Source organism: Dipodomys merriami, unplaced genomic scaffold, assembly GCF_024711535.1.
Source record: "Dipodomys merriami isolate MVZ:Mamm:240054 unplaced genomic scaffold, mDipMer1.0.p SCAF_7, whole genome shotgun sequence".
NCBI lineage: Eukaryota > Metazoa > Chordata > Mammalia > Rodentia > Heteromyidae > Dipodomys > Dipodomys merriami.
The window spans coordinates 18,746,075-18,761,525 of record NW_027206290.1 but is presented as its reverse complement, the minus strand read 5'-3'; the positions used below and the strand labels follow the sequence as shown (position 1 = coordinate 18,761,525).

At 37.9% G+C, this 15,451-nt stretch overlaps 1 protein-coding gene and 1 non-coding gene across 7 annotated transcripts in view; one reads left to right on the top strand and one right to left on the bottom strand.

The window, feature by feature from the left end:
* Nucleotides 1-374: 374 nt before the first annotated feature.
* Brdt (bromodomain testis associated) overlaps nt 375-15,451 on the bottom strand; it is a 52,191-nt gene continuing 37,114 nt past the window's right edge. For 4 of the 6 annotated variants that reach the window (XM_070007639.1, XM_070007642.1, XM_070007641.1 and 1 more), the window contains exons 15-18: nt 12,134-12,231; nt 6,540-6,745; nt 5,457-5,637; nt 375-599 (exon numbers count right to left, since the gene is read on the bottom strand). In XM_070007639.1, coding sequence (XP_069863740.1) covers nt 531-599; nt 5,457-5,637; nt 6,540-6,745; nt 12,134-12,231 — 554 coding nt within the window. In that variant the 3' untranslated portion in view covers nt 375-530. The remainder of the gene's footprint in view (nt 600-5,456; nt 5,638-6,539; nt 6,746-12,133; nt 12,232-15,451) is intronic. The other 2 variants (XM_070007643.1, XM_070007644.1) reach the window with 2 other exon arrangements.
* Nucleotides 13,187-13,311, top strand: LOC138817384 (small nucleolar RNA SNORA51). The gene has a single exon (XR_011368841.1). It is a non-coding gene; the product is annotated as a small nucleolar RNA SNORA51 (small nucleolar RNA).

The window sequence follows — 15,451 nt, the reverse complement described above, 5'->3', positions numbered from 1 at the left end:
ATTCAACACTTTTCAAACCATAGGTAATACTTCTTTAAGCTAAATGTCAATGTAAATTTTGAATATAGAACCACTGAAGACTCTTATATAACCTGAGACACAAAAAACCCACGTATCATTTGTTAGCAACTCTAAACATTTGGGAAGGCACACAAATCTTTATCTTAAGTTAAAACTCAACAGGAAATAGGTTTCAATTTACTTTTATAAAATCTTCATCTTTAAAACAATCAGGAACTAGAGCTTTTGGATTTGTTTAGAGCAGGGCCTATAATACATATCTGACAATTATGTGTAGAATGAATCTGGGAATCTATTCAATGTTCAGAGATCCAAATGATAAAACTTCCTATAAATTATGTCACTAAAAATAAACATATAGCTATTAAAAATGCAAGTGAAAACGGTTTAATCATCTTAGAGCAGTCAAAATACAATATAAGATTGATATATTTGGTGTAAGAAAAACAATCATTTTACTATATGTATTTCAAACTCTTATATGATTCATTTAAAGTCGATGGCTAATTTTAATCAAAGTTGCTTTCAAACATTGTCATAATGTCACTTTGAAGAGTCATATCAATGGTACCCGCCATCTGTGGAAAAGAGAACATTTTCATTATTTAAAAATGTATGTCTTTATTACAGCTATATAAAATAGTTATGCAACATCTGGAACAAATCTTACAATATATAAATCATTTATTTAACACAGTGAACTTGTATATAGTTTTTATTCATATTAAAATACTGCTTTTCAAAAAATATATTGTCTGTGTAAAAATAACTCACAAGAATAAGTAATATTTGATTTCTTTCTCTGAGACAGGTTATTTCTTAGCATTCACAGAACAGGTACGGACTTAGAGCCACTGTTTTACATAATCCTGGATACATAAACATTTTCTAAGTAAACCATTATTTTCCTTATGTGAGAGAGCTGTTACATATATATACTATATCTATAGTTTTCTTTGACTGCCACTTACTCACTGGAGGAAAATGACTTAATCAAACACTGTCCTATGTCTAGTATCAAAGTTATGTAGAACATTCAAAACAATGCTCTTTAATGTTTCTTCTTCTTTTCAATTTCTAGTTTAATCCTAAAAGTAACAAAATCCCAATTTCTGAAAAGTCAGGAGACAAAAATGATCAATAATGCCATCTTTATTTTTGTTTTTGCTAGTACCAAGTTTTAAACTTTGGGCCTTACGCTCAATCAGCTTATTTGATTGGTAGGAACTCTGCCATAACTCCAGCCTGGCTTTTTGTTGGTTATTCTTCTCCCTGTTACACCCCCCCACCCCGCCCCGCAGCCAGTAGTGCGGCTCGAACTCAGGGCCTAGGTGCTGTCCTTAGGCTCTTTTGCTCAAGACTAACACTCTACCACTTTGAGCCACAGTTTCATTTCCGGTTTTCTAGTGGTTAAATATAGATAAGAGTCTCATGCATTTTCCTGCCTGGATTGGCTTTGAACTGTGACCCACAGATCTCAAGCCTCCTGAGTAGCTAGGATTACAGGTGTGAGCCAGCTTTGTTGCTTATTCTTGAGAAGTCATTCAGGTTTTTGTGCCTAGGCTGACTTCAAACCTTGATACACTGAATCTCAACCTTCTGAATAGGTAGGATTATATGTGGGAGCCACCAGTGCCTGGCAATCCCACCCTCTAACTAAAGCACTATTATCAGTGTAGCATTCTTACTATTCACCTTTTTAAACTTATTCTCTTGGATTGGATTGCTTGAAGTTCATTAATATTTTATTCTTTTTTTGTTGTAATGGTTTTTGTTTTGTTTTGCGGGACTCGGGCTTATACTAGGTAGGCATTCTACTAAATCCCAGCTTTTTTTGCTTTATTTTTTCAGATAGTTGCATGTTTTTTGACAGGGCCAGCTTAAGATCAATAGCCTCTAACCTACTCCTGCATACAGCAGGGCTTATAGGTGTAAAACACATCTGGACTGTTGGTTCAGATTGGGTCTTAGTAACATTTTACCCAGGATGGCCTTAAACCACAATTCTCCTGATCTCTGTCTTCTGTGTGGCTGAAATTACAGATGTGAGTCAGTTTGCCCAGCTCAACATTTTATTTGTATGTACTCTGAAGCCTAAAAACAGCCATGTCTGAAGTCCCACTTCACACACACTACCTAGTGTTTGTATTAAAAAATCTTTAACATTTTATTAAATGTTAAAATCCTTTTTTAAAAATGAGCTGAAGTAGACACCAAGGAAACAAACGTTTGCTTTTATTATGTTAGCTATTCCTTGCCATCTGAAATGATATCAAATACTAAAATTCTGAAAACTGCTCCTCTTCCCAGGAAGCAGCAGCATGCCTGCTGCCTATGGTAAAGCCACCAAGTCCTGAGCGGGTGGTTGGGCTCCAGGATGTGAGCTGACATTTTCACTGGCTACACAGGCAGAGTGTCAATTATGACTACCTACTAAAAGGACAATACAAGGCTGGGCCTGACTTCTATAAATTACAGACATTTCTTAAAATTCACCTTAAAAAAATTCTTCCCGCTGGGAAGGTGGCTCAGTGGTAGAGCGCTTGACTTGCATGCATGAGGCCCTGGGTTCGATTCCTAAGCACCACATAAGCAGAAAAAGCTGGAAATGGGGCTGACACTCAAGTGGTAGAGCGCTAGCCTTCAGCTGAAGAGCTGAGGGACAGCGCCCAGGCCCAGAGTTCAGGCCCCATGACTGACACAAAAAAAAAAAAAAAAAATTCTTCCATCTTACACCAGCACTTTCCTAATACCCAGTTCCTTGGATGCAAAACGTCCAACCTAGATACTTTCTTTTGTTTTTTGATCAGTAGTAGGGCTTAAAATCGGGGCCTGGGCACTGTCCCTGAGCTCTTTTTGCTCAAGGCTTGTGCTCTACCACTTTGAGCACCAGTGCCACTTCTGGTTTTCTGGTGGTTATTTGGAGATAAGAGTCTCATAGACTTTCCTGCCTGGACTGGCTCTGAATTTCGATCTTCAGATCTCAGCCTCCTGAGTAGCTGTGATTACGGGCGGGTGTGGGCCACTGGTGCCTGTCTGATAATTTTCTTGATTTGGCCTGCAATGTGCAGTGTCTATGGAAGTATATAGACACAAACATACCATAAAATTGAAGCATGTGTAATTAAACTTGCTTTTAGTGAAAAAAGGATTATAAATAGTCTTATTTTAGACTTTTTTCCTATTCTTGTATCTTAGATTTGATGGAAATTAATGCATGTGGGGTATTTACTGACATAATCAGTGAGGCTCTACACTTGTTAATTGTGGATAACATGACATAATACTAATGAGTGAACTTAGCAGCTGACACCATAAGCCAGATATTCCTAAAATATCATTCAGCCATTCAAAATTAAGATCACAAGCTTATCAGAGAAACTGGTGAAATGTATTGAAGTGAACTTTTAGAGGCTCTCTTACATGTTCTATTCCCAGTCAAGTTCCAGAAAAGTGTTTAGAGTATTGGTTCTATCAGCTTAGCTAGCTGAATTGTTAGATGATGACTAGCTTGTTGCAAAATCACTTGGGGGGGGGGGTGACTAAAACCAGGCTCTGGTGACTGTCAACAAGAACCCTCCCCCTGCTTCCCCCTGCTCTCCTGGTCAAGTACTATGAATTTTAATGAATAGTTCCTTAAGAAACTTAAACAGGGCCAAGTAGAGAGGCATGTATCTGTAATCCATTTCCTTGGAAGGTAGAGGTAGGAAGATCAAAATTCAAGGCTGGTTTGAATCTGAAAAACACTATCTGGAAAACAGAAAATGCGGGAGGCATGGATAGAGGGCAGCGTGCTTGCCTAGCAAGCGCAAGACTATTGAGTTCAATCACCAGCACCACAAAACAAACAAAATACCCCCCCCCCCAAACAAAACGAAGATTAAAATAGACAATATATAAAGTTGCTAATTAAGGCTAGGCACTGGTGGCTCACACCTGTAATCTTACCTCAGATCTCAGGAGGCTGAAATCTGATGACTGTGGTTCAAAGCCACCAGAAAAGTCCCTATGTGTGCTAATCTCCAATTAATCACTCAAAAACCAGAAGTGGAGCTCTGGCTCAAAGTGGTAAGGTGCTAGCCTTGAGCAAAAATTGCTCAAGGACAATACCCAGGCCAACAAAAACTCCACGACCGACAAAAAAAAAAAAGAGTTGCTAGTTAAATTAATTAAAACCAAAGTTTAAAATTCGCTTCTTAGTTATATCAGCCTCATTTTAAGTATTCAATAGCTATTTGTGGGATATGTGGCTAATGGATTCGTATTTGGTGCTTCCATAAATAATATGTCTATCTTTGCAGATAGTTCTCTGAACAACCCTGCTGTTACAAAACAGTCCAGGGGCCGGGACGCAGCTCAAGGGTAAGAGTATTCTCTAGCCAGAGGTCCTGGGTTTAATTTGAAGCACCACAAAAATGAACTAATAGTCTTTGCATAACAAGGTCAAATGCAATTTTTCTACTTCAACGTTAGAAAATATGAAGCTAGTTGGGCCTGGTAATGAGGGTTTCTAATCCCAGTACTTAGGAAGATTAATCAGGTTCAACGCCAACTGGGGCTACATAGGAAGACCCTGTCTTTAAAAAACAAAGGTGACAAAATTGTATTATTTCTGAGGAAGTTAATTTGTATTATAATTCATCCAATGACCAAAGCCAATGTCATTCTTTTTCTTAAACCTATGCTCCTTTATGTCTTGTGAATCCATGCCATTCTCAGGATTATCAAAACTGACAAAACAAAGTTCTTAAAATTTAGCATTAATGAGTACCAAGTATGCAAAGAAGCAGAAAGAAACACTGCCCAGTTGTGGGGCCTGAACTCTGGGCCTGGGCACTGTCCCTCAGCTCTTCAGCTCAAGGCTAGCACTCTACCACTTGAGCCACAGCGCCACTTCCAGCTTTTTTCTTTCTGCTTATGTGGTGCTGAGGAATTGAACCCAAGGCCTCAGGCATGCAAGGCAAGGTGTTCTACCACTGAGCCACCTTCCCAGCCCATAAAGAGACTCTTGAATCAACTAAAACTGACTTTGAACTAATACTGATTTTGGAATTAGGTAAGTCCAATAAAACAATTTTAAATATATTCTATTTATTCAAGAGTTTGACAGAAATATAAAGAAGATCCAAATGAAAATTTAGGGGCAACTACAATAAATAAGATGAAAGAGTACAGAAGAATTAACAGTGTCAAATTAAGAGGATCAGACTCTGAAGAAAAGATGTGTGAATTTATCTGAAATGAAACAAAGAAGAATTTTAAGAATCACATCTATGAGCGATGAGACAATTTTAAGATCCAAGATCTTTATATTATGCTTGCCTCTTTGACTATGAAGGTTTTCTGTTAAACTCTGATTTTAGAATCTGATATGAAAAACCACTCTAATGCATCTTTGAACATACAAAATAATTTAGTAACTAAAACCCACTTACTGCTTCTCTCCTCCTCCGCTCTTGCTCTTTCTCCCTTGCTAAATTACGATCTTTGAGAAGCCACGGATTGCACTTATCTTGAGCTTCTGATGATGGCTCATGTTCTTTCTGCTCTTCTCCATGGCACCTGTTTTGCATTTTATTTGAAAAAGACTCTAGAGTCAATGCATTTCCAAGGTCCCTTAAAGAAACAGTAAAGATCAAAGTAGGCTTCAAGTTCTATAAAGCTTTTTATTACAAAGGTACATTGTTAAGTAACAAAATATACAGCAATGTATTTGACATCCATTTTCTTTCCTTTTCTGCTCAAGGCTAGGTACTCTACCACTTGAATTACAGCTCCACTTTCAGGTTTTTGGTAGTTAACTGGAGGTAAGAATCTCCTGGACTTTTCTGCCCAGGCAAGGCTGGCTTCAAACCACGATCTGCAAATCTCAGCCACCTGAGTAGCTAAGATTACAGGAGCGAGCCTCTGGTGCCTGGCTCTTATGATTACTTTTTAAGCTATAATGTTGATGTGCCAAATTTTATGCTGTATAATCTACCTTAACAACAAAAAGATTTGGGGAAATTTATTACGGTATGCCACTATCTTTTGTGTGTATGTGTACTGGTCCTGGGGCTTGAACTCAGGGCCTGGGAGCTGTCCTTGAGATTTAATGCTCAAGGCTAGTGCTCTACCACTTGGGCCAGCCACAGCTCTGCTTCTGGCTTTTTAGTGGTTAATTGGAGATAAGAGTTTCATGGATTTTTCTTCCTGGGTTGACTATGAACCTGGATCCTCAGCTCTCAGTCTCCTGAGTAGCTAGCACCTGGCCCAACGACCACTATCTTCTTATATGTACAATGGAAAAAGTGGAAGATTGTTTGGAAAAATGTATTATATTATAATTTGGTAATATTTGCATCTTTATTCACATCTTCAAAATACATACTATTAGACAAATACTAGTGGAATATAACTTTTGCAATTGTAATTTGGTCTATGTTCTCTACTAAATAGCCATACCATAATCATTTGAAAAGATTTAAAATACATTTCTGCACCTCCCAAAGTATTTTTTAATCCAGTAAATTACAGACCTCTGATTTTCTTGAGATATTTTTGGTTCCCTTGTATTTTGTTCCAGATGTTTCCGTATTAGTTCTTGTGTCCGAGCTTTTACTTCCTTTTCTATTGCTGCTTTTCTAAACTGGTTGAAGAGCTCATCTGAGGATTTCAGTACACCTGAGGATTTCACTGGTTTGCCTAAACTTTTCCAAGAGTCTGCATTCTTAATCTTTATATCCTAAAATAAATAAATATTTTCAGTCTATGCCTACAGATTCAATAAAATTTTGGAAAAAAACACATTATCTCATAATAGATCAAATTAGGATTCCAAAGGCTATATACTTTAATAAAGATTACCAAAATGTGCATATGGCGAAGTGAAAACAGGACACTAGGATAACAAATCATTTAAACTCAATCATTCATCTCAAACCAAATTAAAATAGCACAGTTGTCAATTATTTCAATTTAATTTGCAAGGCAACTAAAGCAGATATGCAAATAAATGAGAGGCAAATAGGATTATGCCATTAAGAATGGGATTTGCATGGGAGTGCTGGGAAGCCTCTGATGTGGCAAGTTCTTCCCTTTTGGTAGCAAGAAAAAAGAATAACTGATATGATCATTGTTCTTAAGATCCGCCAAGGTTATAAATGTTGTAATTGATGCAATAAACAGATGCAATTAAAATTTTTACTTGTTGCATTTAGAAACTTTGAAGTTTAATATTTAATTTTGCTAATTCAACATGTAGGATATTTTACATCTTTTTCATCCTAAGTCCTCCACATTGTTCTTCTTTTTTTTTTTTTTTTGTTCTTCTTTTATGTTACAGTATTTTCAAATTCTAAACTCTGCTTAGAAACAACTGAGCTATAAGTAATTTCTTTCTCACGTTCTCTTGGCTTCCTTGCTTGCCTGGTACTCTACACTTGAGACCCATCTCTAGCCCTGCCTTTTGGTGGTTATTTTGGAGGTAAGAGTCTAGCTGACTTTACTGCCTCAACTGGCTTTGAACCTCAATCCTCCGGATCTCAGTCTCCTGAGTAGCTTATAGGCATGATTACAGTGCCCAGAAGATCCCACAACATACATACATACGCAGCTTCAAATATACTTAGTTTTCTAATATGTCAGTTTTAAAATTCAAAACATTAAAAAAAATTTAAGCCAGGAGCTGGTGACGAATCCTTGAGATTTAAAGATTGTGTTTAAAGCCAGCCCAGCAGGAAAGTCCCCGAGACTCTCATCCAATTAACTGAAACAAAAACAAACCCCACCCACTCAACAGCCAAGACCTGTTAGTTCAAGTGGTGGAGTGCTCTCCTTGACAAAAAAAAAAAAAAAAAAAAAAAAAAAAATTGAGACAGCAAGCCTCCAGGTCCTGAGTTCAAGCTCCAGGACTGGCAAAAAAAAAAAAAAAAAGTAGAACAGTTTCTCAATTGGCCAAAGATGAGTACTGCACCCTGACTCTGTCTTCATTCACCAGTGACTGCCTTCTTGTTACAATTCTCTGTTGGAAAATAAGATCCTTTAGTTGACCAAGTTGAGCCTTGGAGCTTGTGCTGTTAGCCTGTTCCATTGTTTGGGGCACAAGTAAGTTTTATTGACAATTCATAGGAAAGACTGACTTCAAAAGCATGGCTGGGTGACCACTGGTGAAGGCCTTTGAATATTGTGGCAAGGTAGGGGAAAGATGTCCCCCAATTCTTCCTTTGGGACAGAAACCGAAGGGCTTATTGATCTATCAGTCATACATTTTCTTCTATCTTTTATGGGATCCTAAACAAAGCTATTGTATACTGAGAGAACTAACATAAAGATGCTGAGGTGTGTGGATTAGAACAAGGAGGCTTTCAAGCCAGTCATTACAAGTCCAATTATGAATGTGAAGGTAGCTCAAATGAAGGAGATAAGGCCTGGTTTCTAGGGTAAAAAGGAAAGGATTTATCTTTAGTAAAAACCCAAAAAATTTAACAAATCCTTGGCTGTAGGAGTCTGGAAAAGTTGTCAAGCATGATAAGATCATGAAAGGCCAGGTCTAGAAGAATATATCTGAGTCCTCTGCATAGAGATCATAAACAGATCACTGTGGTAGGTAATCCATCAAAGAGGTTTGTGCCCTCCTGAGGCTCTAGGAGGAGTGCAGGCATTTCAGAACTCACTGGCTCCTCATGAAGGGCAAGTTTCAGGCACAGTGGAATATAGGTATGTGGTAGACAAAATTACACTGGATCTTAGCTGGTGGTGATTCTTCCATCTTCTCTCAGGCAAACCAGTCTATACATACATTTTTTTTGTTGTTGTTGCACTGGCATAAGAAAAGCAGGCATTTCTGGCATACAAACATTAGGTTCTGGTTGAGCGTCCTACAATGCAAGAACCACCCCCAATAGATTTCCCCACACTAATATGTCAGTGCTACAGCTAGAAAGTTACAGTTTAGGTTGAAAATAGGTAGTAGGGAAAGAGATAACTAAGAATCATGGTTAGAGACTACAAGAGATGTTGGAGGGCTGGGAAGGTGGCTCAGTGGTAGAGTGGTTGCCTTGCATGCATGAGGCCCTGGGTTTGATTCCTCAGCACTACATAAATAGAAAAGCTGGAAGCAGGTGCTGTGGCTCAAGTGGTAGAGCACTAACCTTGAGCTGAAGAGCTCAGGGCCAGTGCCCAGGCCCAGAGTTCAAGCCCCATGACCGACCAAAAAAATAAAGAGAGAGAGAGAGATGTTAGAAGAGCTTCACAATAAAATTATTGAATAAGAGAAAATAACGGAGATGGAGAAGTTTGTCTTGACAAGAAGAGATATCTTTTCTTGAGGCAGAAGTAGACAGCAGGTGCTCCAAGTAGAAACGTGAGAGGTCAGGAGCTTGTTGCAATCTTGTGTTACTCTCAGCTCTCATTTGGGAATATGCAGTTGTAGTTTACCCATAAAGACTAATCCTCAAAGGTTGCTTGTAGCACCCAAACTTCGTAGCCTCTTTTTAAATAAATGTCAATGGTGGTGGTGCAAAGTGATGTCAAAAGGGGAACAGTTGGCTTGGCCATTTTTTATGAATAGAACAAGTTACACAATTCCATTTCTTCGTAAGTGTTCACCCCAATGTTTTACTTATGACTATGTGCTAGGCATTGGAAATTAACAGAAGAAGAAGAAGAAGAAAGAAGAAGAAGAAGAAGAAAGAAGAAGAAAGAAGAAGAAGAAAGAAGAAGAAAGAAGAAGAAGAAGAAGAAGAAGAAGAAGAAGAAGAAGAAGAAGAAGAAGAAGAAAGGAAGAAGAAAGGAAGAAGAAGAAAGAAGAAGAAAGAAGAAGAAGAAAGAAGAAAGAAGAAGAAGAAGAAGAAGAAGAAGAAGAAGAAGAAGAAGAAAGAAGAAAGAAGAAGAAGAAGAAGAAGAAAGAAGAAAGAAGAAAGAAGAAGAAGAAAGAAGAAAGAAGAAGAAGAAGAAGAAGAAGAAGAAGAAAGAAGAAGAAGAAGAAAGAAGAAGAAGAAGAAAGAAGAAGAAGAAGAAGAAAGAAGAAGAAGAAGAAGAAGAAGAAGAAGAAGAAGAAGAAGAAGAAGAAGAAGAAGAAGAAGAAGAAGAAAGAAGAAGAAAGAAGAAGAAAGAAGAAGAAAGAAGAATAGTAGGTAGTAGTAGTAGTAGAGTAGTACAGGTCAATTTGATCTGTAGCACAAGCTTCAACGAAATGTCATATACCTGATATTCTGGTTGTTATTTTTGCGATAATCTCTTCCTTTTGGGATATTTTCTTCTTATTATTAAACTGTATTTTGAGCAAGTTAAAATTACCAAGATTTTTTTATCCAGAAATAGGAATACTGTAGTACATCAGAAACCAAATGTTTGGTTTAGGAAATTGAGTGGGGCTGGAGGAATATCTCAGTGATAGGGTGCCTGCCTAGCAAGTGTGAGGCACTGAGTTCAATCCCCTGTGCTCCCCCCCACAGAAAATCCACCACCACTATCAATGATTACAAAAGAAATGCAGTAACTTTATTCTTTTAAACTAAAGGGGTGGCTAAAACTCTTTAACACAAAAAAAACAATAAAATAGAAATGTAATGTTGGTTTCTAGAAAAGGCGAAATGTGGCACTGATCCATTTTTATCAATAACAAAATACCTTTGTTAAACAGTCTTGAATGATAATACAACTATGGAACATAATGTTAATACAACTATGGAACATTATATATGAAATCAAAGATAGAGGCTAAGACGTAGCTGAGTGGTAGAGCCCTTGTCTAGCATGCAGGGTTCAGTCTCCAACATAGGATGCAGGGGGTAGGGGAAGGGAATCAAAGATACTTTAGAAAGCACAAGGGCCAAATCAATATGTTCCTCAGAGTGCAATGTTCAATTTCATAAGCATACCCAAACGATAATTTTAAGTATAAAAGCTGAGAGCTGTCTTCTGAGTACTTGTAAGGAAAAAAGACCGACAGAAGTAGAATAATACCCGGGGCTGGGAAGGTGGCTCAGTGGTAGAGCACTTGCCTTGCATGCTCGAGGCCCTGGGTTTGATTCCTCAGCACCACATAAGAAAAAAGCCGGAAGTGGCGCTGTGGCTCAAGTGGTAGCATGCTAGCCTTGAGCTGAAGAGCTGAGGGACAGCGCCTAGGCTCAGAGTTCAGGCCCCACGACCGGACCCCCCCCCAAAAAAAGAAGTAGAATAATACCCCTAACTTATTTGGTTTGTGAGAATTAAAACTCAAATGACTAGAATATTATCTGATGTATCCCAAGAATATTTATTGAAAGAATGGTAGCAGTGTATAGGCTGAAGATTAAACATACATAAGACTCCATTAGGAATCTCCCACTTGAAGTCTAGAACATGATTTTAAAGACAAGCTTTAAAAATTGAGATAAGAGGCTGGGGACAAGTTTGATAGTGGAACACATATTTATAGCAGTGTGAGGCCTTAAGTTCTATTGCTAGCAGTGCAAAAAAAATTGTGACAGCAGGCAAATACCAAAATAAAATTTGCAATTAAATGTAAGCACAGGGCCAGGTGCTGGTGGCTTCTACCTGTAATCCTACTCAGGAGACTGAAACCTGAGGATCATAGGTTAAAGCCATCCCAGGCAGGAAAGTTCCTCAGACTCAGAAATGGAGCTGTGGTGCAAGTGTTAGAGCTCTCACCTTGAGCAATAAAATCTCAGGGACAGTGCCCAGGTCCTGAGTTCAAGCCACAGGACTAGCACCAAACATATACATACATAAGGATTGAGTGTAGTGGGTAGGTAAAAAAGTGGTGGTGATCATATATGATTTTTTTTTCTTTAAAAAAAAATAGGCTTTAGAGATCTGAAATCTCATTCAAGTTAAGGCTTAAAATACCTTCTTCTTTTTTTCCTTTTTTTTCTTTTTGCCAGTCCTTGGTTTTGAACTCAGGGCCTCGGCACTGTCCCTGAGCTCTTCAGCTCAAGGCTAATGCTCTACCATTTGAGCCACAGTGCTACTTCTGGCCTTTTCTATGTGGTACTGAGGAACTGAACCCAGGGCTTCCTGCATGCTAAGCAAGCACTCTACCACTAAGCCAAATTCCCAGCCCACCTTCTTCAGTTCTTACTCTATTTTAAATCCCTTCACCATAACAAGTGAAAACATGATGTTTTACCTTCTGCACAGGAACTTGACATTCAGAGTCTAACACCATTGGGCCATTGTCATCAGATGGATGCACCACTGTGGGGCCATTCAAGACTTCAGAATCACCTAGAAGTACACATTTTAGAATGGTACAATCAAACTATTTCGGTATATTTATCTAGGATTTGATTTTCTTTTTCCTTCCTGGTAGGACACTATACAAATAAAAGGACTTTTTAAATGCATCTTCAATTTGGTGTATTTTTTTTTAAATCAGGGACTTGTTATAGCACAAAATTAAATATTTCTCAATTGAAAGCGACTTCTTGGTTTCCTTTCTGTCACTGTTTTTGTTGTGGTCAGCATGAAAAATAGCTGACATTGTGATTGACCCACAAAAATCTACTTATCTGTCCTGGTGTGTACAGTTCTGATTTCAGCTCGAGAGGTAGGTCTTAATTAGGCTTAGTTAGTCATGACTAGTTTGTTTCCCCACCAGTAACTCAATTAGGAAGAACAGGATATAGTAGGCTTCCAGAGAAAAACACTGACTGGGTAGCTAATCTGAGAACAAATATAGCAAAGAGCAAATTATCAGACATAGCTGGTTATAATAGCTAGTGAGCCAGGCAGGGGTTAAGAAATGCAAACAAAAAACAAAAAAGAAATGCAAAAACTTTTGACCCTCTTACATGAAGAAAACAAAATATTAAATTGTACTATTCCTTTCTGTGCTTTTTTTTTGGGGGGGGTGCTGGGGATTGAACCGAGGGACTCATTAATTCTTAAACTTCCAATTAAATATTTTATTTATTACTGTTGGTGAAGATAAACTACAGAGGCAGAGTTGTTTTTATGTTTTGCACTGGTACTGGGGCTCTGATCCTCTTAGGGCCTCAAGTTTTTGCTTGTCTTTCTTGCTTATAAGCTGCTGCTCTCACTTGAGCCAGGCCTCCCATCTAGCATTTTGCTGGTTAACAAAAGATGGAATCTTACAGGCAAAAAGCAAGATCCTATTTGAAAAATAAGAAAAAAACAAAAGAACTAGAGGCATGGCTCAAAAGGTGGAAAGTGCAGAGATGGCCTTCTGGTGTTTACCACAGGTGGTATTCTTACACTGAATCAAGCAAGGGGCAGAGTAAACTTACCCCATATACACCTTGGCCCAGGCTCTGTGCCTGGTCTGTAGTGAACGAAGAGACATGAGGTGGGGAAAAAGAAAGAAAAGAAAGTACACAGCTCTAAGTTCAAACCCAAGTACCACCAAAAAGTAAAAACTAAAACAAAACAAAACCCTCCTGGACGCACACTACCTATACCTTTTTCATTTATGTCAAAAGCATCTAGATTTAAAGTTCTCTATTATCTGCACCTCATTTGTTGTTTCAAACTTTTCTCTCCATATTCCTGATAATCCAACTAAAACTTCAGTCACTGAATTATTAGTTTCTCATAACTCTGTTTCCTTTGTCTAGAATGCCTACCAGTCCCTAGATAGGAAACTCTTCTTTTCTCCTCTAATCCTCAACTCAAGTAACATTTATTCTGTAAAATATGCATCTGTCAAAAATATCAGTTCATTCTGCCTCCCTTGTCTCTTTAAATTTTACTTTTGCTTCTTTTAGATATTATCACATACAAATTTGTTACTTCTTCTATAAGTTGGCAAATACTTGATTTGCCTTCTCATTTGCCATGTCAATTTGTTTATGACAACCTTGATATTTCTTTTTAAAAAATACAATTCAGTGGAGATATTTATGTGATAGGAATACAATGAATTATAAGGAAAATATTATTAACAATTTGGCTAAAAAGTTCTGCTTAGCAAGAAAAATTCCCATTTTGTGGGGACATGAAATGCGGGGATAGAAGAGAACTAGGGTCGGAATTATTTTCAATATGAAAACTTACTTCAATATGAAAATTTCAGCATAAATTTACCAGGCATTTAATTGTAAGATAAAAAGTGATTTTCAAGGTGGGTGCCGGTGGCTCACACCTGTAACACGTAACTACTCAGGAGGCTAAGATCTGAGGATCACGGTTTGAAGACAGCCTGGGCAGGAGAGTTCCTGAGACTCTTTACCAACTACTCTTATAAACTACTCAGAAAAAGCTCGAAGCAGTACTGTGGCTCAAGTGGTAGATAGCACTAGCCTTCAGCACAAAGAGGCTCAGGAACAGCACCTAAGCCAAAGTTCAATCCCCAAGACTGGTAAAAAAAAAAAATTATTATGTAAATAAAATTGATTTACATTGATTTACATTACTCTGGAAAGGTAAATTTCTTTTTACAGGTTGGATATGTACATGTACAATTTCCTTTGGACATAGCGCCACCCACAGTTAGCAAATATTACAGTAGAATGAATATCTTACAAAGTACAGTAGAATGAAACCAGCAATACATCAACACAATCTAAGATGATACAATAGACTCATCCTTTCTGAAGAGACTTTCAATGTCTATTCTTCCTTAAAGGAACATCTCATGTGCATTATTACCATTGTTTTTCATTACCTTCCTTTTCAAGGCAATACTTGTCTCAAACATACACTAGTAAAAGTAGCCACTTTCCTCCAGTCTTTTACTAATCAGTCTTCAAACTTATTCACCTCTTCAATTAAAAAAAAAAATAAACTGCTCAAAACAAATTCAAAGTTCCTCACTGCATACAGAGCATCCTGGTCCAGATATACTGGTGTCAAAGTAGACTGCGACCCATAAACGGTATCTTCATAGTCTCTCTGAATATATGATTTTTATTTCCAGAAAATGGTGGATATAAGCATTCCATCATTTGGATGTTTATTCTTCCTCCTGGGTGTCCTTTTCCTGCCTTATAGTCTGTCTGTTTGTCAGGCAGCCAATCTCTTTCTTTCTTGTTTGGTATTAAGTGCTGGGAATTGAACCCAGGCTTTGTCATGCTAAACACATGATCTTAACACTGATCTTACAATAAGATAATTGATCCATTTTTTGAGTCTTCAACTCTCTTTTCCTGCCTGGGAAAATTTTTCCTCTCTTTTCCATTTCTCTTTCCTTTAACCCTCTCATAATGAAGTAAACCCTTGCCAAAACTAAAAAAAGGGGGAAAAAAGAAAAAATATACTTTATCTGTTTTAAATTAATTTTTGTACAGAGTGAGAAATAGAGATGAGTTTTCTACATGAAGATAATAATGTTTCCCAGAACCATTTGTCCCCTCTCTGCCACACATGGGTGCACACGCAGGCATGCGCTTGTGCGCGCGCACACGCATGCACGCACGCACACACACACACACACACACACACACACACACACACACACACACACACAATTTGGCTCTGTTGTAAAAAA